Source organism: Trachurus japonicus, chromosome 1 (assembly GCF_045865225.1).
Source record: "Trachurus japonicus isolate A0001 chromosome 1, Traja_1.0".
NCBI classification, from domain to species: domain Eukaryota; kingdom Metazoa; phylum Chordata; class Actinopteri; order Carangiformes; family Carangidae; genus Trachurus; species Trachurus japonicus.
In genome coordinates this window covers 15,369,630-15,393,866 of record NC_140907.1, presented here as the reverse complement: position 1 = coordinate 15,393,866, position 24,237 = coordinate 15,369,630, and the positions used below count along the sequence as shown (strand labels likewise).

General features: G+C 38.8%; 3 protein-coding genes across 4 annotated transcripts in view; 2 read left to right on the top strand and 1 right to left on the bottom strand.

Annotated features, from left to right (window-relative positions):
* Window positions 1-2,794: 2,794 nt before the first annotated feature.
* Window positions 2,795-9,303, bottom strand: LOC146991579 (uncharacterized). The gene is made up of 11 exons (XM_085774825.1): window positions 9,172-9,303; window positions 8,617-8,765; window positions 8,350-8,506; window positions 7,387-7,773; window positions 6,237-6,515; window positions 6,117-6,140; window positions 5,787-5,885; window positions 5,651-5,681; window positions 5,319-5,368; window positions 5,136-5,170; window positions 2,795-3,875 (listed from the first exon to the last, which is right to left on the bottom strand). The coding sequence occupies exons 1-11, from the start codon at window positions 9,239-9,241 to the stop codon at window positions 3,792-3,794; spliced, it is 1,365 nt and encodes a 454-aa protein (XP_085630951.1). The 5' UTR covers window positions 9,242-9,303; the 3' UTR covers window positions 2,795-3,791.
* A 3,081-nt stretch (window positions 9,304-12,384) lies between these two features.
* rab11fip4b (RAB11 family interacting protein 4 (class II) b) overlaps window positions 12,385-24,237 on the top strand; it is a 59,833-nt gene continuing 47,980 nt past the window's right edge. The window contains exons 1-2 of one of the 2 annotated variants that reach the window (XM_085774781.1): window positions 12,385-12,609; window positions 16,984-17,071. In XM_085774781.1, coding sequence (XP_085630907.1) covers window positions 12,457-12,609; window positions 16,984-17,071 — 241 coding nt within the window. In that variant the 5' untranslated portion in view covers window positions 12,385-12,456. The remainder of the gene's footprint in view (window positions 12,610-16,983; window positions 17,072-24,237) is intronic. The other variant, XM_085774771.1, reaches the window with a different exon arrangement.
* On the top strand, window positions 17,417-21,171 carry LOC146991578 (uncharacterized). The gene is made up of 5 exons (XM_085774812.1): window positions 17,417-17,451; window positions 19,975-20,310; window positions 20,489-20,642; window positions 20,733-20,857; window positions 20,966-21,171. The coding sequence occupies exons 2-5, from the start codon at window positions 20,017-20,019 to the stop codon at window positions 21,020-21,022; spliced, it is 630 nt and encodes a 209-aa protein (XP_085630938.1). The 5' UTR covers window positions 17,417-17,451; window positions 19,975-20,016; the 3' UTR covers window positions 21,023-21,171.

The window sequence follows — 24,237 nt, the reverse complement described above, 5'->3', positions numbered from 1 at the left end:
AAGAACATTTTAAAAATCACACCCCATTCCGTAAATTGACTGAGGAAACTGGTTTGTTTTGTTAAAAGGCAAAAAAAATAAAAAATCTCACCACCATCATTCACCATTGTTTTGTTGTTCAAACAAAATCCTTTTAAAACCAAGATTCATTTTCCATTCGACTGCCCACAACGACAAAAACAACTACTTAAAATAGAGATTGTGGCAATATCAGACTATTTCCCTGTGCAGCAGTAAGGAGGTGTCTGACCAGTACAGCTCATCCCAGATTGTCAGTGATGAGGCACGTCCAGGCTGTCATTATTTAACCAGGTTGCTGAAACTGATACTGTCAGAGCACCCGTAATTCCAGTTTTGGTGAATGTCATGTTGAAAATTAAACTGAATAATACATGGTCTCTGGTTGGGAAATCTCTACCAGCCCTCTGTTTATCTGCCTATTTAAAAAAAACACAATGACTCTGGAGACTCTGATCAAAACAAGGCTGTTTTCACCCTGATATGTGGGCTTTGTTTTGAGCTGTCGCCACTGTGTTTTGCCATACACAGTGTACTGTATTGTTCTGCAATCAGTAGGTGAAGAGTGCAAAAAGGTTGAAAGCACTTTAAAGTTCTGTGCTCATTTTTCATGCTTTGTATATTTGCCTGAAAAATATAACATTCAATAATTCACATTGCTCTTGCTCTTGAAATATGAATTATTTCATGAGACTGTCTGAGGTTGGAGTTTGAGATGAAGCCACTGACAGGGAGCCGTGAACTGCTGGCCCTAAGCTAATATCACTTAGTAAATGTTCAAAAATATGAACAAAGTAACAACACTATTCTCTGGCACAGTCTATTCAAGATAATCACGTGAAATGCTATCGCTTGCCAAATCCTTGCTTTAGTCCTAACTGGGTAAATTAATGAGGTTCATTGCATCAGATTAAATTAAGTTATGAAGACAAATCAGCTGTCAAATCTCTCAGGGTGTATATGAACTAGTCACACCTGCCACAGCCTTTGATTTCAGCACACACCCTCATGTTCAGCCTCTGCATATAGTTAATACATTGGAGACATAGCACCGGGGTGGCATAAAAAAGGCAATTACCTTGAGTTTCAAGCTGGCATTTGATATCAACCTGACTCATGATTCAGTGTCACATGTGCACACACAGAAACACGCAGGGCAAGTTACAAGCTGACGTCCTGCGGGTGAAAATGATCCCACTTATGTTCATCAGCATGTTGAGCTCACATCACTGAAGGCTCTTATCATTATTATGCCTCTTATTCACACAGATCTGCCTAATGCTATTATCTGGGGCTGAATATCTTCACTGGACATGCACGTGCTTGTGTGTGTGACCACACAGAGAGTAAACTATGACTCATATGAATAGAAGCAGACTTTGCAACCCGCATATTCATTGGAGTCTGTCCTCGCATCTCATCTGTCTTTTCTTTTTTACTCTTTGAATGAACAAGAAAGTCACTGCCACTGATAGAGAGCTCTGTGCTGCTCCTGTAGAGGCCAGTAAAATGTTATAAAACCTTGTACTAAATACAGAGTTAGCTTTCCGCCACTTCCTGGAGTACAAAGACAACCCTTCTGTACTGTGTTATTGTCCATCATAAAAATAAAAAAAAACACACATGAACAGGTGATAGGTGTAGCTCCCTCATGGGGCCATATACTCTCTTACTTTCACACAGTACTGAAGTCTCAGCGCAATTACTTTCAGTAATAAAGGAAGTGGAAAAAATAACACAAATGGAGATATGCGGGCTCAAACACAATGTCCTCAGGGTTCATGCTTGTCCCAGTATCACATAGCTGCAGTTCTGCTGTTGTATTGCTGTGAAGACACTTCACTGAGTCACCTTGTTCCACTGAACATAGCACCTGTTTTATCATTATACAGATGGACCAGTTTGAAAAAAAAAATCACACTCTTGGTGCTGTTCTGTACTGCAGGTGTGTTTGACTTTCAAATTATACATAAACGGTGCCCTCTGCAGAATATTTAGCAAAACTGCAACAGTCCATTGTCAGTAAGTGTTGCTGCTTTCTCCCTCACAGTCACTAGCTACAGTGTGTTGTATGTATTTGTGCTGTGATCATACCAAGATTTGTGAAACTAAATACACTGCATGCAACCCGAGGTTTAGACAGGGACCGGTTTGCTGCTCTCATCGCAAAGTGTTAGTGTAGAAAGTGAAGAAGAACAGAAACTTTGTGGTCAGAAAATTGCAGTTCCTGTCTGATTCACAAAATTATCCATTTTCCATCAGAAGGTTATTTATAAGCTTGTTTTGAAAAAGAAGGAAGTTGGAAAAACTCAAAATTACAAGGGAACAAAGTTCAGTATTTCAAGGAATAAGGTTTTAACCTCTTAAATTAAGGGTTCAAGTTCATCATTCATTCAGTTCTATTAAATTATTCAGAGTTAGTTTATTAATTAGTTTTTTGTGTCATTTACTTTGTCTTGACCATACGCAGTCAGTCCAAGAACATTGCTTCTCAATGAGCCTTTGACTCAAGTATGTTTCATCAGAAGGGTGCAGGAAGTGTCTAAAGTACCTGTCGTCAGCATGGTTTGCATCACTTTGACTTTGACCATCTGAGAAATTAGTATAGAAAGCTCCATTACAGCTTCCATCATGTAACTTTTTTGATCCAGTGAATGCTGGGAGTGAATAAGATAACTGAACTAAATTTTGTATGATAAGTAGAGTAAATTATCTTTCAGACATTCAGTTAGTCTTTTCTTAAGCTCTGAAAGCAATAATTAAACAACTTTAACTTGAAACTGACACATTTTATTTAAAAAAGTTTATTTATTATAAATTACAGTGATATTTAACAGTGCAAATGATAATGTAGACAGAGTGAAAAATAGTTTCCTACATATCCAACAAAAGCAAACAAGAAAACTTAACATAATTACAAACCACAATCTCATATAATTAAGATCATAAATGGTAATTTTCCTTGAAACAAGATACTTTATGTTCTTTGGCACAATTTAGACATTTACTTTAAATGTTGACAATCAAAGTTTAAGGCAACAACCTGTAATTGTCATTTAGTAATTACTTTGCATTAGGAGTGTATGAAGGTTTATATGTGCTATATGCAACAGATTTGTAACATGTATGTGTACCAATATAATTTCTATGTTTCACTCTTTGGATGTTTTTACATATAGGTATTTCACTGTGTATGTGCTTGTTTTTTATTCATATTTTCCTCTGGTTTTGACGCAGTAAGTGCTTAATAAACATATTTTACTAATGACTGCAAGAAAAGAGAAAATACATTTCAGGGGTACAGGAAATAAAATGTAATATTAGTTTAGCCAAAGGAGTTGATTATTTGATGTCACATTTCACAGTTTATTTGGTGGCTAATGTTAAATTAAAGATTGATAAATTAAGGAATATCACACTCCATTTGCTGATGAAGATCCAGTGTGTTTTGTCACCTGCTTTTTCCAAGGTCAAGAGTAATTACTCTTAAGACTAAGAGTAATTATCGTATGAAAAAACTGTTCTCAAACTCACTTACATGTAAGATCAAACGTCAAACATCATATCCTGCCAGATTGTACAATTTTACTGCTACACATGAAACAGGGACTTAGGAAACAGCTCTTCCTCTCCCGCTGTGTAACTCCAACTAATGTAACCCTGATAAGCTCTGATAAAGTATGAACACAGAGAGAGAGAGAGAGAGAGAGCGAGAGAGAGAGAGAGAGAGAGAGAGAGAGAGAGAGCGAGAGCGAGCAAAATAACAAACATTTCTAATGAATGGGGGTTGTGAATGTGGAAAGAGAGTTCCATAATGGAGATCTGGAGGCTGTCTCAGTGTCTCCACTCGCCCAGTCCTGTACACAAATAAACACACACACACATGGCCTGTTAAAGACCTCAGCTTCTTCCTGTGGTATGGTCCACATACAACATCTGCTTTCACTGTTACGTAAATGTTTTCCTGTCACCCAGTATCTAAATTCAGCACAAGAGTTTCCAACACAATTGCTTTGTAGATTAAAATCTCTCAGTTTTCAGAGTAATAAAGAATCTATTAACTATTATTCAAATGAATCTGTGAAAAAAGTTGAGTAAGGAAGATCTTTGATCTTACATTCTGCCCTAATTCCTCTATATGGGTGAATTTCTGCTTTTGCCGTTGTTCTGTTGTCACTTCTGCTTTCCCACAATGTGAGGGTTTCTTCTGCTTCTGTCCCCACCAGCTAAGACGTCCAGATGTGTTTGGCTATATGTGTGACTTCATCATTATGTATCTCTTGTCAATGATTCACATTGCTGAGTCTAATCACAAAAGCCTCTATGTGTAGCTCACCTTTAAAAAAAAAAAAAAAAAAAAAGTATACAGTAAGGATTAGAGGCAGTTCTTGATGAAACAACTCATCATTAAGGAAAAAATATGAGCCTCTTACTGCTGAGAACGATGCATCTTACATCAAATATTCATTCTCTGTTTTAGCTGTTTGATAAGACTTTGTGTCAGCTGGTGATGATGGTGTCCTGCCCTGTCCTCTACGGTGGCTGTTCAGTAAATGTTCAGTAAGAGTGCACGGAGAGAAGCAGGGAGCCTGCGGAGAGCCTTTAGTCTAATGAGAGCCCTTCATCAGCCTAATTAATGAAAGTGATTACAGCTAATGAGAGGCAAACCCAAACCCTGCACAACAGCACTAATGAGGAATATGTGTGGGTTTGAGTTGACAGTCTGTTTGGAGATTGGCAGTGAGTATGAGTATATGTGTATGTGTACAGTACAGTATGTGTGTGTGTGTGTGTGTGTGTGTGTGTGTGTGTGTGTGTGTGTGTGTGTGTGTGTGTGTGTGTGTGTGTGTTTACAACAAGGGGGTCTGAGGAGTTTACAGCTGTTTGTGACAGTGAATCTGCAGCAGAAACATACTGAAATACCAGAGATACCAAGAGAGAGAGGTGGACTAATGTCAGAGAGCTGAGAACTGAATCAAGTCTCTGATGAAGTCTGCTATACCATAAAGCTTCAGATGTAAATCTCACAATAGTAATGGAAGTTAAATGTGAAGGAAAAGGAAGCAATTCGAACCCTACTCATAACCCCAATGATCATGGTTTTGATTAATATTTACCTGAGACGTAAAGCTTGAACGCCTGAGTGTAAGGTCTGTAAAAACATGTAGACAGAAACAGTCAGTTATTTGTATCGCTGTGTCTTATTTCTTTCATCTATTAAAAGTTGAATTTTAAAAAAAATTAAATAAAATTGCTACAAATCTAAAGGAAGAAGTGTGCTTTTGAACAGAGAAACTCACCAACAACATGGTCCTTTGCATGGACTTGAGTCCAGAACTGGGCTTCTTGTCTAAGACAGTTCAACAGAGCAGACACATAGCAGTTAGTTAACCTGTGCTGTACTGAAGTAATGTATTTCATGTACAATGTTATAAGGAAGTCAGCTTGAAGACTCCAAACTGGAGAAATGTAAAGGCAAGCATCTAATGTATTTACTGTATATTGCTTATTGGAACAGTGAAATTACTGAAGACATATTAATCCTTTCTAGGAGACTTACACTAACATGTTTGATGCTCTACAGTGATAAATTAGTTTTTGTTAGTCCTAATGAGCAGTAAAGAGACAATACCTTTTCTTCTTTTTCTCAGCTGCTGCTTTAACTGTTTAAAGGAGAGAGAAGCAAAGAAAGAAATAAGTTATAAGACAGTGGTAATAGGATATATGCATTGGTGAAAATGCAGAGATACTGTATGTGTCTGAAATACCTTTCCTGTGTGCCAACACAACTATGACTACCGCTGAACAAAGGAACAATACCACAGCAGAGAAAGAGCCCAACACAAGAGGCCAGTCCACACCTGTATCTGACATGACATAGGCATTATTGCAATTTTTAGAGAGAAAAGGGTTTGTTTATAAAAACTATTTTTTATAGGACCACTGTAGTAGATAGTTACTTAAGGTGTTCAGAGATTCATTTCTTTCCATCTCTAACTGTCTGAGTAATTATTTGCTGTTTATTTCCTACAACTCAAAATTCATATGAAAGAAAACCTCAAGTGAAATAATGACATGCTATTGTAGCCTACACCTACCTGATGATGAAGGAGGGGGAACTCCTGAGAGACAAGAAAAGAAGCAATTAGCCACACATACTGTATTTTGCAAAACTTTGCACTCTGACCACACTTAACTGTGCAAGATGAGATCTGTACCTTTGGTTACAAGCAGAGCGATACTGCGCTCAGAATTGCTCCATTTATTTTCCAGAAAGACACTGTAGTGGCACTGGTATGAAACCACAAGAGTTTCCTGGACAGGCACTGGGAAAGTGGCCTGATGCTGGATGACTTTTGCATGGTGAGTGGCAATGGGAAGTTCATTATCTTCCTGGTAGAGCGAGAACACAGCACCAGGGTATGCAGGAGACCCTGTGCAGAGCAAATGCCACACGTCCGTCTGCTGCTGGAGAACAAGAGTGGGCCTTGGGAGAACTGGCAACAGATAATAAATGGTCACTTAAATAAAAAGTACTGCCATGAAAAAAAACGTCCTTGTTAACTTTAATAAATTGATTCAACTAGACCTGAAACAACCGGTGATTCATTGATGGGTGGAAAAAACGAGCAATAATCATAATTGATCATTCCAGTCATTTTTAAAGTAAAAATACATATTTGATAGTTAAATCTTTGCAACTCTGGCTTTGTGAAACTTTAATTAAGGTCAGTTTTTGTTTTTTTTGCACCATTTTATTTTGGAAATAATCAGAAAATAATCTTCACTTGATGCCCAAATCTTAATTTTTGTTAAAGGGATATTTCACGCCGGCGCAAATCGTGCGAGATTATTATTTTTTTGAACAATTTCTCATGTTGGGGCTTCAATACAAGGTGGATATTACAGACGAGCTGTGTGGAGGTATTTGGATGGTTTTTGGTGTGTCTTTTTGGACGAAGAAAAGTGGTGTCCGTTTACACCCATCATATGGACATGCAGTGCTGCGCCGAGCCCCGCTGTAACTCAGAGAAGCCACAGATAACTCTGTTACTTCTCCCAGCCCTTAGTCGACATGAGGGTGAGTAGATAATGAGTGAAATTTGAATTTTGGATGAACTATCCCTTTAACATTTAAATTATTGTAATCAAAATATGATGACAAATCAACAATCACCTTTTTTTGTATGTGCATATTGTGACTCACTCTAGTGGCTGGGATATTTTTTCAGTCAGTATCATAACAACAAACATAACCTTATTCAACAAGACAATGTTATTTTAAACAAAGTGGAATATAAGCGTTAAGTTGGGTAATGTGAATATTTTGCTATTGCAGGTCCTGATAGAGAAAAGTTACATCTTCACCTGTGACTGTGACCTGGACCATGTTGCTGATAGTTGAATTCACCAGTCGCCTTTTTTTGGTGATCTGATAGATGCAGGTGTACTTTCCGTCCTCTCCTCCCCTCACTGGCCCCAAAGTAAAGACTCCTGGCTGAGGTTCAGGGCTCGATACCTGGATACTGGCCCGAGGCTGGTGTATGATAGATGTGGTCCCTGTTTGCTCAGCAGTCCTCAGTAAAAGAAAGGTCACTGGTTTGTTGTGGCCAGACTGGGACTGAGACAGAGGTGGAAGAGCAGGGACTGAGCAGCTGAAGGACAGCATGTCCCCAGGTTTTACAACACCAGTAGACGGCTCCACAGACAAGACTGGAGGAGGGAAAGAGGGTACGGAGCGAGGGCCAGCTTCTGCTGTGATGGGAGAGGAGAACAAGACAGCTATCTGCAATTTTTTCTCATGACTTTGACAGACCATCCGTTAGTATACTACTACATAAATGACATGAAACCTACGATAAGGCTGTGAACTTTGGTTTGCCTCTGTTGGTAGCCAGATTTCCCTCAGTAACCGTCAACGCTGCACTTCATTTCACGCTGTGTTTGATGTTGTGTCTGTTTGTGTGGTTTCTATATGAAGTGCAGGATGTAACTACCGCTACACACCCACAGAGCAAAAGACAATAAGAAACCACAGAGAGCACCTGCATGCAGCGGTGTGCTTTGGGGGTTAGAGAGAAGCGGATGTGAGTGTTTATTTAATCAGCATCGGGTTCAGATTGAACAGATCAACTCAAACTTAAATGTCTTTGTTCCTTGTTTATGTGTAAAGATAGAGCCCTGACCTGGTCATGTTTCCGTTTAGTCCTCAATACTGGACCAATGTAATATTTCTTTCTATTTATCATAATGATGATTAGTTGTGTAAAGTAATATGATAAATCACCAATCAAATCTTCATCAAGATACGCATCTCTGGAAAAAACAAACCTCTTTGGTCCTCAAGCTGCAAATAGGGACTGAATGCACTGTAGAGGTTTTCCTCGTCCTTGTACAGACAGCAGAACAGTGCTTCTGAATTCCCTTCCTGTGTGCTGATGGTGAACTGTACTTCCTCAGCACCAGACTGCAACTCTTTAGAGTCCACCTACAGAAGTGAAAAAAAAATACTGTAAAAATAAAATCATGGGGAGCCTGATGGTAGCCCAGGAAACTGCAAAAATGATACACACATTCACAAAAAATAAGAAAACTAACCCTTTCTCTGAGCCTGTACAACATGAAGACAAGCCCACGATGGCCCTCTGGGACCTTACACAGCAGGGTCACAGAGTCCTTTGACCCCACATAGATGCTGAGGGTAGGTGCCGGAAGAGTGGGACGGGAAGTGGAAGCAGAAAGTCTTCCTGGACGTGAGAGAGAAAGGTGTGACATCCAGCTTAAATCAGTTCAGTTTCACAAACGTCTTTTGAGATGAACAACAGTTGAACATATGTGTAAAAACATTACTTCAGTTTGTCACTACGGTTCAGTTCAGTTAGTGACTGAAACTGCTGAGGAAATCATTCTGTAAGTTGGATATTAAGCTTTACCCAGACACAGTTACTGGATTATACATTTGATGCAAATTCCACTATTGTTAACCTCTTTTATATGCCAGAGAAAAATATATAATTTTAAAAAATCATCAAATTCATAACATATTCGATGTGTTGTTGTTTTTTTTTGTTTTGTTTTTTACTTTTTAGACATAACAAAAGGACTAATGGTGACAAGACTGTACTTAGAAAACACCTCTAGTGTGATACTCACCCCAAAGCTGTAGAGAAGTAAATATCAGAGTGTATATCCAAAGCGATCGTTTACCACTAACAACCTGCATCTTCGACACAAGAAGACTGGCTGAAGTCTGAAAGCACCTACAACCACAGACTGCTCTCCCTTTCTCTCTCTCTCTCTCTCTCTCTCTCTCGCTCTCTCGCTCTCTGTTTTCTTAATATGTATGACATCCTCTTAAAGACAGAACGATGGGGGAAGTCAAACCTGTAAACACACACTTCCTTTTTTGGAGCTGGTCGGATGTGAATGGTATGATGAGAATAAATAGCAGGCCTGTGTCTCATTAACCCACATATGAAAATGTTACAGTATCAGCACTATAAAAAACAGTATTGTCCACCACGTCATCTGCTGTCATTAGGGTGTAATAGTTGTGCTTGAGTATAAATAGTTTTGAAAGTTTTCTGCATATGTCATCAGCTGTCATCTTCTTTAAAGTTATGCTGTAATTTATTGTGAAAAAGTTGTCACACATTCATGTAATGTTGTTGAGTTCTAGGATTTCATTTCCTGATATGATATAATATAATATAATCATACTCAAGTTTGACTTTAGCTGTTTTGAGTCAGGAATGTCACTACTGTAAACAATTTATCATAGTTTCAGTTAGATTATCATCCATGATTCTACAAATACTGCAATACTGGAAAATTGGTTTAATTGTTACTTGTACAAGTAAAAACTAAATACTAGATGCTGAGTACAAGAAGTTCAAATAACTACTCTGCTGCTGATCTCATTTTGTATTTATAGAGATGGCCTGCATCTCCTCAGAACACAATACATGGAAAGATTAGATCAAGTCTGAGCAAAAAACTAATTTTCCTTAAGCAAAAAATGTAAAAGTAAAAATGAATGAAGTTTATAGAAGACACATCTGGAGATGATGACAAAAAAGAGAACTTTGATAATGGTGCCCAAGAATTAGGTCATTGTTAGATGGAACAAGATGTTTATCAACTATATCAACAACTCTAAACCCCAAACTCGAATGTGAAGCAGAAGAAGTGTGTACAGCTGAGGGACTGGGACTCAAGTCCAAAGGACTTACAGTATGTTGCACAATATACCTTTAATTTTAATTCAGTCTAAAAGTGGTTAACCCTCCTCAGGACAACAGGGATTTGAGGTTCATATTTTATTACATTCTATTTATCTAAAGGAATATTAGGTCAAAGCCAGTCATAGAGTGGTAGTGAGTCTACTGATAAAAAAAAACAAACCTTCTCAAGAATAAGAGCCAAACCAGATCAAACTCAACAACTCAGCAGCAACATTTTAAAATCTTAAAAAAAAAAAAACTTCATAGGTATAGCGTTTCAGAAGTGTGTCACAACTCTGAGGAGAATAGTTAAAGGCTTCTGGTGAAAACAATGGTATATTTTGGAGAAAGAGGAAGTTAGGCTACTCCTGTATAGATACAGCCTTTGAGTCATTTTCTTAATAAAACACAAAACTCCCCCATTTTTAACCATCAATATTTCCAGGAGGGTGTAAATGAAGTGATGAGTTTCTCTTCCTCCTGCACTGTATACCCTTCATGTGATCTAGAAACGTGTGGTTTCTATTCCACCAGCTAATTAGCAGCATTCACCTTCCATCCAGGGTGTTAAAGTGTCTCTGATAAGATGCTAAAATTAAAGTGTCATGGGTCCAGATTGAGAAATACTGTCACGCATGTGCCATCAGAAAGAGAAGGAAAAACGGAAGGAAACTGTAACCTTAGTTTTGTAAAACACATGCATGTCCTCTTTTGTTTTCTCGAGAAATGGTCAGTGGTTTATACACATGACCACTAGCCACATGCAGCTGTTGTTTTTTTTTCTTGCACTGAGCAAGTTCAACTGAACACACAGTTCAAACACATATGACAAGACTAATTGTCTGGAGCAGTAGGAGGAGCACGGGGGACTACGAGGAGGAGGGGGCTTTATTTCTGCCTATTGAGAGGTGGGAGCTGATTTGCCAACCTGCAGCAGAACCCTGGACTCTCTCCTGGCCACAATTTTTGTCTGAGCACTAAAGTGAGTTGCTTCAAATCTTGTAGTATTTTGCCTGAGATGTTACGTTGATTTGAAAAAAGTTTCGACCAGCGTCATTGCCTATAAACCACAATTGGATAGTGTTCAATATGTGACCTGAAACCAGTCTGGTGTCAAATTCATTTTTACACAAACCATTATCAAAACCCAAGAGTGAGTTTCTTTAGTACAAAGTGAAAACATTCTGACCTAATAAGAGGCATATCAATGTCAATGTCAATGTCAAATATCTGTCACTTAGGAGGTACTTTTTTTTAAGTGTTGGAGTGGGTTCAGTGTGGTAATTCACTAGTGATTTCTCTCTATTCTTTCCACTTAGTCCTAAAACAGAACAAAGCAGTAATGCTGAAGGAAACAGTGGTGGAAAGGGGTAAAGGGGGGGAAACAATGCATTTACATTTTGAGTTGTAATTAAAATAAAATAACTGTAACTAAACATAAAATTTGTCACTTTGACTCAACTAAACAAATGTTAATCCAATGTGTAAGTGGTGCATTAGTGTTGATAACTGCAAATAGTAAACAAGCATAAACAACTTGGAAAGGAGTAGTAAAGTTTATTCCACAAGATAATCATTGCACAGGTGTTTTCTCAAGAGCTTAAATACTGTCATAAATCACATCCTCTATCAAGCCTCCATGGATGTGCATGGTGGTCTGGCAAGCAGACAACTACAATACATCATGCACAGTTCATGTGTCTTTCAGCTCCAGTGCAGTCGGCTACAATGTAAGGTTGGTTTTGTTTCTCTGTGGAAGCCCAGATGGAAACATCAGTGCATGTGCTGCATGACAAACACGTGCTCCAGCTTCTTTTTCGTGCTTGTTCACCTCCTCAAAACACGCAGCAATGCAACAAAGTGTGTGGCTCTAATTTCTGACTTTTCCACCCTAAGCCATGGATGTATTATATTAGTACATTGGTTGCTATGGCAGCACTACAAACACTTTACTGATGCTGAAAAAGGTGATGACAAACTGAGCAGGGGGTGAAGGAAAAGGTGGCCGCGATTGCAAGGCTTTTTTTCTTTTTCTTTTTTAAGTTTCGGCTCTGGATTTGTCTTCTGTCAACCAGCATCACTTGTACTCTCGCGCGCAGCAGCAGCATCCATGAGCTCACGCGTCACGTGCGCACACTCTGAGCGGTTTCCAGACAACATGGTGCTACTGTGGGTCAGGTCGGGGTAACACAACCTGAAATAAAAATATAAAGAGATGGATAAGGACTTTGTTCCGGAGCCGGAGTATCTGCTGACATTCATTAGGAGACTGAAAGAGGTGTTTGACGTCTGTGACGACGACTCGGATGGTTTCATTTGCCCTGAACACTTGGTGCAGCTGGGGTCTCAATTTGGGCAAAGAGAGCAGGTGAGAAAACACAAACCTGGACTTTTCAGAGAGTGTACAAGTTTATGGCTCGTCTGACTTTTTCTATAACTATCCCGTCTCCCTTTTAGTGAATTAAGGTGCCATAGGCAACTCAGTAAGACTGGAGAACTCCACTTGCACGCGCCCTCATTATTTTTCTCAGACTTAGCTTAATAGGCTCCTATACTGTATCTCGCCTCGTGAAAAGATATAATTACAGGCTTTCACTTTGTTATGCGATGAAAAAAAAACCGTACGAGAAGTTCCACTTTTATTTTTGACACACGACAGGCTAATTGGGTAGAGCTCATCTGGTCCATACTGTTGCAGTGGAAGCTCCTAATTACATTTTTTCCAGCCTAAGTAGAAAGAAGTATTTTTGCTCCCAACCAGCTGTGGGGACACTGGGAATATGACAGTCCAGCAAAAACAGTCTTAGCCTACCTCTGACGAGGACTTGTGATGTGGAATGAACATCTTATTTTATAGAACTGTGCATAAATGTGAAGCTGACTGGACTTTGTCTCCTGCAAAAATTCACTTTGATACATATTGTTTCCCAAGCATTTTAATTGCAAATGCTGAATACCAGAATGATGTAACTGACCTGATGTAACTCAGTTAAAAACTTTATTGTCTATTCAATTTAATAGAATCCTGGTTTATACTTATTGTTATAAGTAACAATAAATTGCAGTGATGACATGCTGCTGTGATACTGAAGAAATAAATGTCATCCATTGTTAAAAAAAAAAGTATAAAGAGCTCAGTCCACAGAGAATTGACCGATTCAAACATTGAGCTTTAAAACGAGGTGGCAGGACTTTTGTAACTTTGTGATGTCACAACACACCACCATCAGCCATGCCCCAAGCCCTGCCACATGGACCCACCAGCCATCTGAGAGTTTCAGAGCCTCCTCTCCTCTGATTGGCTCGCTGATCTGATTTGGGACCTTGATGTGCAAGGTGTCTTGATAACAGTTTGTCCACCAGAGACTACTCATATTTTTATTTTCTTTCAGTTGTTGAATCCTGGTCTTAATTCTATGATGCAATTTAAAACATGTTGTCAGAAAATTTCTGACAACATGTCTTAAATGTGTTTGTTCACATTATGTATTTACACTAAAAACTTGCCACCAGCTAATATAACACCTAGTATTTGAATGCTGTCATTTACCACATGAGCATTAGTTACCCTAAGAGACATTTTGGGACACAGTCTGCAATTGAATTGGTTTGATTGTGAATTTTAGCTTCTTCATAAAAGATAAAACCAAGTAGAAAATACTGTGGAATGGTTCGTAAACTACAGTATATCACTCAAAGAGAATAAGTGAGATTATTGGTTGGGTTTGAGATGTTTTCTTCCATCATGTCACACTGGACTTCTGCGTCGCGCTGCATGTCAGGCTAGTTGTCATTGATTGGCTCCCCATGGTGTGTTGCTCATCAACGGGAACATTGTGGAAGCACTGATTAGCTCCTGTGGGAAGCTTCTCATTGACCTGGGAAATTGGCTCGTTGGATGAAATGGGTGTGATTTATAACTCAGGGACTTTCATGTTAGTAGATCCTACAGTACAATGACATATTTTACACTTCACAGTTCAGTACATTACCAGCTTTCTATATTTTTTATAATGCATTGTACTGTAAGTACTTTCACCATGAAATAAGGTTATTTTCTGCAACTGAGTCCGTTCTACTCTTTGTAATTCTGAATTTATCCCCTGAAAAATATAAGAACGTCTATTTTAGCATCACATGACCCAAAGAAGATTAAACACATGTTGCATATTCTCTGTTAGGTTCATATTTTCCAATTAAATAGCACTGCATACAGTATGTTGCCCTTTCATGTCATTGTCCCGTATGAGTAAATCCCACTGGCTTCTTACTGACAACCTGACCTACTAATGTACACAATGGGCGTGACTCTCCCAACTGTAGTCACATGCAAACGTGCACACACTCCCATGATCCTACTGTGTTGACCTCTTTCTTTCTCCTTCACTCTGCCCTTGAAAATACGAGGACAAGTTGGAAGCAATTATCTAGGCTGTCAGCAGCCTTGAACTGGACTATCTGAATTACACAAATCTTTTGAAATTTGGTTAAATCCAAATAGATTACCTTGACCAGTGACCTAATTGGAAAACACCTTAAAAGTACTTCCATGCATGTAATTTTAAAACAAGAGTGTTTACAAAAAAACCCTTTCTCTTTCATCTTATCACATTTGTTTTACTAGCTCCACATCACAATTTGTTGTTAGGTTCTCATATTTCCTGTGTAGCTGTATTTATTTGGGCAGACCATCTCCTATGGTTTTATGACACTTGTTTGTGATTTGTCCCCTGTGGTTTCTATGTTTTCTCAAGCACTTTGTAAACATGCGCTTTTAAAGGTGCTATATAAATAAGGTTATTATTTTTTATCTTTATTTTTATTACCTCCCATTCACAGTTGAAACATCAGAATCTGGCCTAAGTTGCCCTTTTGAACCTGGGAAAACAGAAGTTTTCATTTCAGTCTCAGACATCTGCTAAAATTAGTGCTGTTAAAATTGAAACAGCTGTGAGTAACTTGCAAAGAGTATTATGCATTATTCAGCTATGATGCAGCGTCCAGCCCCCTTCAGTGATGTTAATGTAAAAGGATAATGAGGATTTAATTTTACAAGAGTGTAATATCCACCTGCCCTCAGTCTTTGTTCAAATAAATAAAATAGCCTATAAATAAATACATGCACTAAAAAAACTCACACGGAGGCATTTCCAAGGCTAAACTGACAGTGCATATTTGCAAGAATTATGTAATATTGATGTAAACAAAGCAAACTCGCCTAACATTTAGACACCGCTAACAAGTATCCAACTTCATAACTTATCAAGTCGAGGCATTCAATAAAAGTTACATTGTAGCTACCATGTAGGCTAATAGCTAGATATTGCAGATTCAAATGGCACCATCAACTTTATCTTGTTTTTAAGATGATGTAGGGATTTCATATTTAAAGGAGAATTCCGGTCATTTTTGACCACTAAATCGTTGTCCTGATGGTCACCCAGTGTTGGGGGGAGCAAAAAACGCGACTAAAATTGATGCAGGCAAACCGGACGGCGATAGCGACAACGCTACCCATGGGGGCAATTCTTTCAACCACAACAAACACTCAAGAAACAAGTACTATCTATGGTACATGACTCGAATCCATACGAGACACCACTGAACTCATATAGTGTACAGTATAAATAGTATAGCTAAACTTTGTGTTTTTGCATGTAATCACTCACCTCAGACAGCCGAACTCTGAAACATCCTGGAAAGACATTACTATCCGATCGCAGAGCGCTTTCTTCCCGCCACAGAAACAAACACTTTTTCCTTGTGATGATTTCTTTACAAAAAAATAAACGGTCGAGCAGTGCAGTGGTAATGTCCAAAATATCTCCGACCGTTTATTTTTGTAAAGAAATCATCACAACAAGGAAAAAGTGTTTGTTTCTGTGGCGGGGAGAGCAGGCGCTCTGCGATCGCTTAGTAATGTCTTTCCAGGATGTTTCAGAGTTCGGCTGTCTGAGGTGAGGGATTAGGCTATGCAAAAACACAAAGTTTACTGTTTACTGTACACTATATGAGTTCAGTGCTACAGTCTATGGTTCAGTGGTGTGTCATAAGGATTCCAGTCATGTACCATAGATATTTGATTGTTTTTTGAGTGTTTGTTGTGGTTGAAAAAATTGCCCCCATAGTTTAGCGTTGTGGCTATCGCTAGCGCCGTCTAGCCATGGTGTAACTCCGGTTTGCCTGCATCAATTTTAGTCGCGTTTTTTGCTCCCCCCAACACTGGGTGACCATCAGGACAACGACCCCTTTTGCGTGACACCATCATAGCAACAAAAGTAATTTTCCTCCAGGCCTACCTGTTACATATCCAGCTCTGTTATAATGTTTGATGACTAATAATAAGAGAGGATAGATGCAGCATGATTGATGATACTTGCATGTGGTGGGGAGATGAAAGAATTTACAGCACTTTACATCTCTGTAGATGTAGATGAAAACCCTTAGTGCATTGTGAATGAGTCATGTGCTGATAAATGGTTTGTACCTATCCGCCACCTCTCTGGAAACCAAATGGTGCAACGTTTGGCAGTGGGAGGTGCAGATCTCCCTTAAAATTCACACAAACATATCCAAATGTTAAAATGGCAGTCATTATGAATATACAGCATATCACAGGTATATGCTGTATAACATAACAGCAGTTAGATAGGCTACTTGGGTTTTATTCATTAACGCTGCATAATGAAACGTGTTTGGTGTTCTCTGATAGCCTTCATGTTTTCTTCCTACTTTTCCAAAGGTGAAGAGATTGGCCAAATGTCTGGACCCCGACTCTCATGGGAGGATCAACTTCAAAGACTTCTGTCATGGGGTGCTCACCATGAAAGGTTAGAATAAGCTCAAATATAACATTGGCTGGACTAAACCTTTTCAGTGTTTGTGGTTGGACTTTGAATATGTGTGCATATAGTATTCTACACTGCACTCTTAGAAAGAATGTGTTGTTTTCTTACACAATTAATGTGTAGAAAGCCAAATAACACATGTTGCGTCAATTTCTGCACATAATGTGTTGCATGCTGTAACCTCTACAACACAAAGACATGTGTTAACATCATTGGCCAATCACAACACGCCTACGTCATCAAACCAGTTACCCGTCTGACCGCTCGCCCCCCCCCCCGCCCCCACCCATCGACGACATTTTACGTGCAGCAGGCAGCACCGAGCCATCGGCAGGACCGTGACAGGCACAGCCGACGGACAGGTAACGTTAAATTGGATGATTTTCTGTGTCTTAAATGTTTTAATTATAGGCGAATGAGGTTAGAATGTGGAAAATCAAATCAATAGTTAGACTTCCCCCGACTTTTAACGTAAATTTGCGGTTTGCAACGAGGTTTCTACCGCTTTGTCACAGGTGACGTTAGCTTGGCAGTTATTTTCTCTAACCGAATGCTTTGATGGTGATACGTCTGGTTCACATTCACGGTCACTTCGAACGGTTAGATTAAAGCTAAATGGTTGGCTGACGAGATATTTTCATTCAAACTCGAGCTAAGGAGGGGGTGTTGGGTTGAAGCGGTCTAATTAATGTCGAAAGCCACCTCAGGCACCAAAAAGCCACAGAGCTAACTAGCATTTGAAGTGGATAAATGCTAATTGCTTAGCATTAGCTGTGTGAGCACCCCTAAAATTGATTTTAATATAGATTCTATAGACGGTAAAGTGGGAGTGAGGCTCTCTTTTTTTCCCCCGCTAATGATAATGTACTCGCTAACTTAATTGGTAGCGTGACCAGCCAGTTTGAGTTGAGGCCTTTGCGTAGCTTATGAAGCTATCAAGCTAATTTTTGCAAAGTCATGGCCAGACATAATGCGACCCAACGTTAATGCATTGGTTGTGTTTGCTGCTCCCTGAAAAGCCACCTAATGTTTAAAATGCTAGTGAAACGGATTAAGTCTATTATAAAGTCACTGTAATGAATTAGAGCATTTTATTGTCGATTTGTCTTTGGAAGTTTAAGCTAAATAGGGCGCAACGTCTTTTTTTTTCCCGCTGCGCTGGGACGGTTAGGGGCGGTTTGAGCCGGTTTGAGCTAGTTTTGAAAATTCTCCGCCAGAAGTTTCCCCCACTTAACAATATTACACGAATGATTTTCTACATTATCAGATAGATACAATTGCTGTTGTGTTAAATTTAGTAAGTGAGTCACAGATCATTATTAATTTTTGGGGGGTCACAGAAATTATTCATGTTGTAGAATTTGAAAAAAGGCCGGTGCTTTTGATAATGTAACTGTTGTGGTTGACTATGTAGAATATTTATCAAAAGCTATATTGTTTTAAAAATAATACATCCACCGGGCGTTTTGAGGGGTACAGAATGAAAGTAGTGCTTTTCCATAAAAAAAAATTTTTTGTCTGAAATAATGTTTTTAAAAAAATTTGACGGGCTCGACCATGATTCTCTGTCACGTTCTGTTTACATTCGCCACCGAACTTTTTTTTTTTTTTTTTCAACTTGACAGAGCAGTGACAGCGGAGGCTCTGAGCGCAGGTTTGGTTTTCAGCAAGCTAAAAGTCATTTATTATGCTGTTAATGACGGTAAAAATGAAACTATGATAATTTCCTGCATAGTTCTCCTCCTCTGCTGTCCTCTGATCGGAATGGAGTCCCTAGCAACGGCCCGTTTTACATAGCAACGGTCTGGCGTTCTGTTGTTCTGGTAATCCTACATAGTCAACCTTAGTACAAAGAGGAACATAAATATTTTACAAACGACTGCTCTATAAAGATATCGTATTAAAAAAAAAGATTCTTTTGTACAGATCTTTCAGTCAACCTCAGTTTAAAAAAAGAAAAATCAAAACTATTATTACTACTACTATTTTTTCAGTAACGTTAGTGTTTAGGCTAATATTTTTGTTTGCATGTAGTTAAAGGTTGACTATGTAGGATTACCAGAACAACAACAGAACGCCAGACCGTTGCTATGTAAAACGGGCCGTTGCTAGGGACTCCGTTCTGATCAGAGGACAGCAGAGGAGGAGAACTATGCAGGAAATTATCATCATAGTTTCATTTTTACCGTCATTAACAGCATAATAAATGACTTTTAGCTTGTTACAGGGAGAGTGGAGGCTCTCTGCCTTCCACACCGCTGCTGAAAACCAAACCTGCGCTCAAGAGCCTCCGCTGTCACTGCTCTCGTCAAGTTGAAAAAAAAAAAAAAGTTCAGTGGCGAATGTAAACAGAACGTGACAGAAAGTCATTGTCGAGCCCGTCAAATTTTTTTTAAAAACATTATTTCAGACAAAAATTTTTTTTTTAAGGAGAGGCAATACTTTCATTCTGTAGCCCTCAAAACGCCTCGTGGATGTATTATTTTTTTAAAAAATATAGCTTTTGATAAATATTCTACATATTCAACCTTTAAGCTTGTGCTTTAAAAGGCAGAAAATGGCTGATTTTCACTATTTTAAAAAAGATGAGAGGTGGGAGATTTTTTACATGGTGTCAGACCATTGTATTATGTCAGGGATTTGTAACAAAACTGATTTTAGCATACATTTTTGTCCTGCATATCAAATTGCAGGGCTATAGTAAAAAAAAAAAAAAAACCAAATAAAAACAGTCATTCTGCAATCAGAGTGGCTTCTCCTCTTAAAAAAAAGGTGTAAAAAAAAAAAAAAAAATGTTTTTAGTCTTTGTGTAAGGGAATAATGAAATCTCACAGTAGATGGCCCTGAGTACTCATTTGTCTTGAAACGTATATACTTTTTTACAGGAGCATTTCTATGACCCTTTGTCACATACGGGATTCATAGAGATGAGGCTACGAAATATCAGACGGAGCCTAGAAGAGGGCCAGCGACGCTACCACAAGAGAAAATGGGCGTGCAGTGCAGCATTAGCGCAGCCATCTACAGCACAACCAGACGAAGACCTTAGTGAATGGTTGTTTGTCATCAAAAGGATGAAGCCATCACCAGAGAACATGGGACGAATAAAGACTGCAATGGAAAAAACTTTCAGCCATCGCAGGAACTGGATCAGCACCCAGTCTCCAACTGTTGCAGACATTATCCAAGAGTACCCTCGTTTCATAGACATTCCGAGTCTGGTGAGTCTTTTGTTTACTTGTGTATTTACTGATACGTGCTTGTTTTGTTTTTTCTGATCGTTTGCTTTTCTTGTAAATCATACATACAACAATATTAAAAAGGGTTAGATATTAGATAAATAAATCTGATTGACAAGAGTTGTGACACTCTTCCTTTTTTTCTTGTTTCCTCTGCCAGCTGGATGCAGAGTTTGCTAAAATGTTTGATGGGAAGGCAGAGCTCTTTATTAGGAGGTGGGAGTCATCATTTGTCCCCAAACTAAGGAAAATTGCTGCGCTGGAGAAAGGAGTCGTGTCTTCCTTACTTGAGCAGGATGGAGACCAGAATGATGGTAAACAATTTGCATTTTATCAATGCTTTGCTCCTAGTTTTTCTGTAAACATAATTTTGACAAAACCATTTGCTTGTGTCATTCAAATAGATCAAGTATGCTACAGTACATTACAGATGTTGACCCACCTGCTTCCACCAACTGCATCAGGAAGGGGATCATCAACCCGTTGCAGTGTGAAGTCGGCCATTTCTTTCCTCATCAACTTCGTGCCAGTACGTTGTATATGTGTGCAACATAAAAGCACATAACAAATAGGCTCTAGCTCAGGATGATGTCTATAATACATTTGTAATTTTTTTTTTTCTCTTTCTTTCTTACAGCATGGGACTGGCATCCCCGCCCTTTGCAGTTTTGATGAAGAATCTTCAAGGACATAGCCAGAGCTCGTCTGCATTGGCCAACTGACAGACACAGCGCGGCAGTACGTCATTGTTTCGAGAAACGACAGTGTCACAATTCCTCTTCGCGATGACAACCTGACGTGCGCTTTGGACAAGCTGTTCAAGTTTTTTTGGGTATGCAACGCATCCTATCCCACTCAGCTTGCATCCATTTTCATTTTTTTCGAACACATTTATGACATACCAGTATCAAACAACGTCAGACGGTCTAAAGTGATGGAGCTGCTGGGAAAACTTCAGGCTTTAGCTTAAAAATTCCAGTGTGTATCTTTGCCCAGTGTGTAAGAAGCCAGTTCTTGGTGAGACAAGGAAACTTCGCTGGCATCTCCGTGTAGTGCATTCGTTTTCTGACGGTCAGAACTGTACCCTTGTCTGCAGTCAAAATGGCTGCCAGCGTACTTATCATAATCTTAATTCATTCTCAAGGCATCTTTCCAGAGAGCATTCATCTGGGGACACAAGCAGTCTGTCTGATCACACTTCAGATAACAATTGTTGGAGGTTTGGCCAACCGCTTGGCAACAAAATGTGTGTCCCAAATGCATTTCCAGTTATTCTGAGGTCTTTACCCAAAGGTGAACAACTCATTGATAACCTGAGGTCAATTCTCGATTGTGACTTTTCAGAGAGTATGTGTGTTTGTCATAGAGAGCCTAAGCGGAAGCAGGAAGTAACGGTCACCATGGGACCTCAACTCTGAAAAACTCGCCATTCAAATGAACGGGACGGAAAATTTTATTTCGTGATCCGTTTGAATTGTGCCATGAGAAAAAAATATGTCCTCTACCTGTTTAAAACATCACGTTTCATTAAGAGAAATCAACAGTTTGTTGTAAAGCTATTGTAGAATAAAATTCAGAAGAGTCCGTAACCAGAAAGACTACAAGTCGCGTAGGTGACGTCACCATGGCGACCAAATGCCGCCCTTTCCCGTGTCATTCATTTGTCTTTACAAAAAATACATTCTTCTGTTGCCGTTTTATGATAAACGGCTGATTTCTCTTCATGAAACGTGATGTTTTAAACAGGTAGAGGACATATTTTTTTCTCATGGCGCAATTCAATCGGATCACGAAATAAAATTTTCAGTCTCATTCATTTGAATGGCGAATTTTTCAGAGTTGAGGTCCCATGGCGCCGTTACTTCCTGCTTCCACTTAGGCTCTCTATAGTGTGAGTGTTTGGGGACATACATACAGGACAGGAACTGTTATTGTAACAGAAAAGAAACATGACCCAGTCTTTGCAGAAATAGTTCATCTGTTCCCACAGGCAGACAAAGGCACACTTTTAGCGTTTGTAAATGTTGTGCATGTTGATTTTTTTGATGACCATTTCTATGCATTTTCTGTGGAAAAAAGTGATGAGTTCAAAGTGGTGCGAATTCCTCAGGATTTGTTAGACTTTCGACCACTTGACTTTCAGAAACCTTTCAAAGGAAACAAAGTCTATGTTAATCCTCGATACAAAGTTATTTAAGGTTCTCCCGAGTGACACCCTTTTTTTAAAATTTTGATTTTAAGCCTTGAATAAGGTAATTTTTTTTTATGCTTTTCCTGTAAATGAGTGACCACCTGTTGTCCTCCTGTGTGTTGGGTGGGGGTGGGAGGGTGGAGGAAAGGAAGGAAAGAGGAGCAGAAAGGAGTTTGTTTGATATTAATTTGAAAAAAAAAAATTTCAGGTGGTTCACAGTAAGTGTAATATTGTAAACATAAGTAATGTTAATGACTGTACATGTGGTGTTAAAAAAATAAAACATGTATAAGAAAACATCAACTTTGTATTTTCATCTTTATTCATATTAACACATGCTTGTGTTGGATAACTAATTTTTAATAACACACTAATGTGTAAATAGCTTTTCACAACACGTAACTGTGTTAAAATTGACACATTAATACACATCCTTGTGTCAGTATATATTGACACATTAATGTGTCAATATTTTGACACATTAATTGTGTCGCTATATGACACATTAATTGTGTCGCTATATTGACACAATTGATGTGTCGCTATATTGACACAATTGATGTGTCAATATTCTGACACATGTTGTGTTGTCCCAACGAGAACTCTTACGATGTGTTGAAATTCAACACAGGTTGTGTTGGTTTTAACACATTCATGTTTAGAGTGTGGAAAACAAGAATCGTAAAAAAGGAATCTAGTCACTGTGTAGAATAAATATTTTAAACATGTCTTAGTTCCTATTCATGCTGCATTTCTTTCATTGCCAGTGCATTTCAGCACTAGAGCCTTTCTCTACTGTTTGAATAATGTTTGAATAGTGAACCTTTAGGTAAAAGGGGGTTTACTGTTGAGTCACATCTGTCTTTGATTTGCTATGCAGCTAAACTGTTCACACATGATTGATGGCTGTATCAATGTTGGGATGGTATTTAAATTGAACCAAACTCTTTCACAGTATGGTTTTCTTTGTATTCCGCACAGACTGAGAGTCTGTGCACATTTAGGTCATTACAGCCCAGAACAGTGGGCCAAGGCCAAACAGGACAAAGGGAGGGACAAAGCCTGAGCAGTTACTATAGGTTAGAGTAGAACAAACTGGGTTTCTAGTCTGGGTTGTTGGATGGTACAGTATTTAGTCACAGGGCATTAAATGTCCTTTTAATACTGTGCAAATAGAATGACTCTGAATGAATGATAATGTAGCTCTCTATAATTGCTGGATGTGTAAAAGTTCACTACATGAGCTGAAAATGTAGTGATGATATGTCAGTGTTGTGTTCACAATTCATTCCCTCCCGTGGCTAAAGAAAGCACTGCTAGCTAGCCTGAGGGAAAGTTTTCATTTACATATCAGTTTGATATATTTTGTAGGAGAAAGTCCTGCATCTTTTACCTCATATCAACTCTGTATTCCCACTGCTGAAAAACTTAACAGTTTTCCAGGGTTTCTCTCAACAGATCTGACTTATCTTTAATAATAGAAAGGCTTTATAAATTACACAAGTTATCCCACTCTCTACTGCATTTTTTATCAAAGACTGTTTGTGTTTTTGGCCTGATATGGTCCCAATGTTTTTGAAGTGTTCAGAGAAGCTAATTGTCTACTTCTGTAAATCACACAGCAGACATGTTTGAATGGTTTGCTGAATGTAGTAGATGATCAAACCTAACCTAATTTCAGTAGCCTCTGCCAGTATGGACTCATTGGCACAGAATGT

What these genes read in the sequence shown, in the direction of transcription:
- LOC146991579 (XM_085774825.1), bottom strand. Translation starts at nt 9,241, where the DNA reads ATGCAGGTTGTTAGTGGTAAACGATCGCTTTGGATATACACTCTGATA. An exon ending in TCCCCCTCCTTCATCATCAG is followed by an intron (nt 5,886 to 6,116) that starts GTAGGTGTAGGC and finishes ATGTCATGTCAG; the next exon opens with ATACAGGTGTGGACTGGCCT. An exon ending in TGCAAAGGACCATGTTGTTG is followed by an intron (nt 5,171 to 5,318) that starts GTGAGTTTCTCT and finishes ATGTTTTTACAG; the next exon opens with ACCTTACACTCAGGCGTTCA.
- LOC146991578 (XM_085774812.1), top strand. Translation starts at nt 20,017, where the DNA reads ATGAGGCTACGAAATATCAGACGGAGCCTAGAAGAGGGCCAGCGACGC. An exon ending in TCATAGACATTCCGAGTCTG is followed by an intron (nt 20,311 to 20,488) that starts GTGAGTCTTTTG and finishes TTCCTCTGCCAG; the next exon opens with CTGGATGCAGAGTTTGCTAA. An exon ending in TCCTCATCAACTTCGTGCCA is followed by an intron (nt 20,858 to 20,965) that starts GTACGTTGTATA and finishes TCTTTCTTACAG; the next exon opens with CATGGGACTGGCATCCCCGC.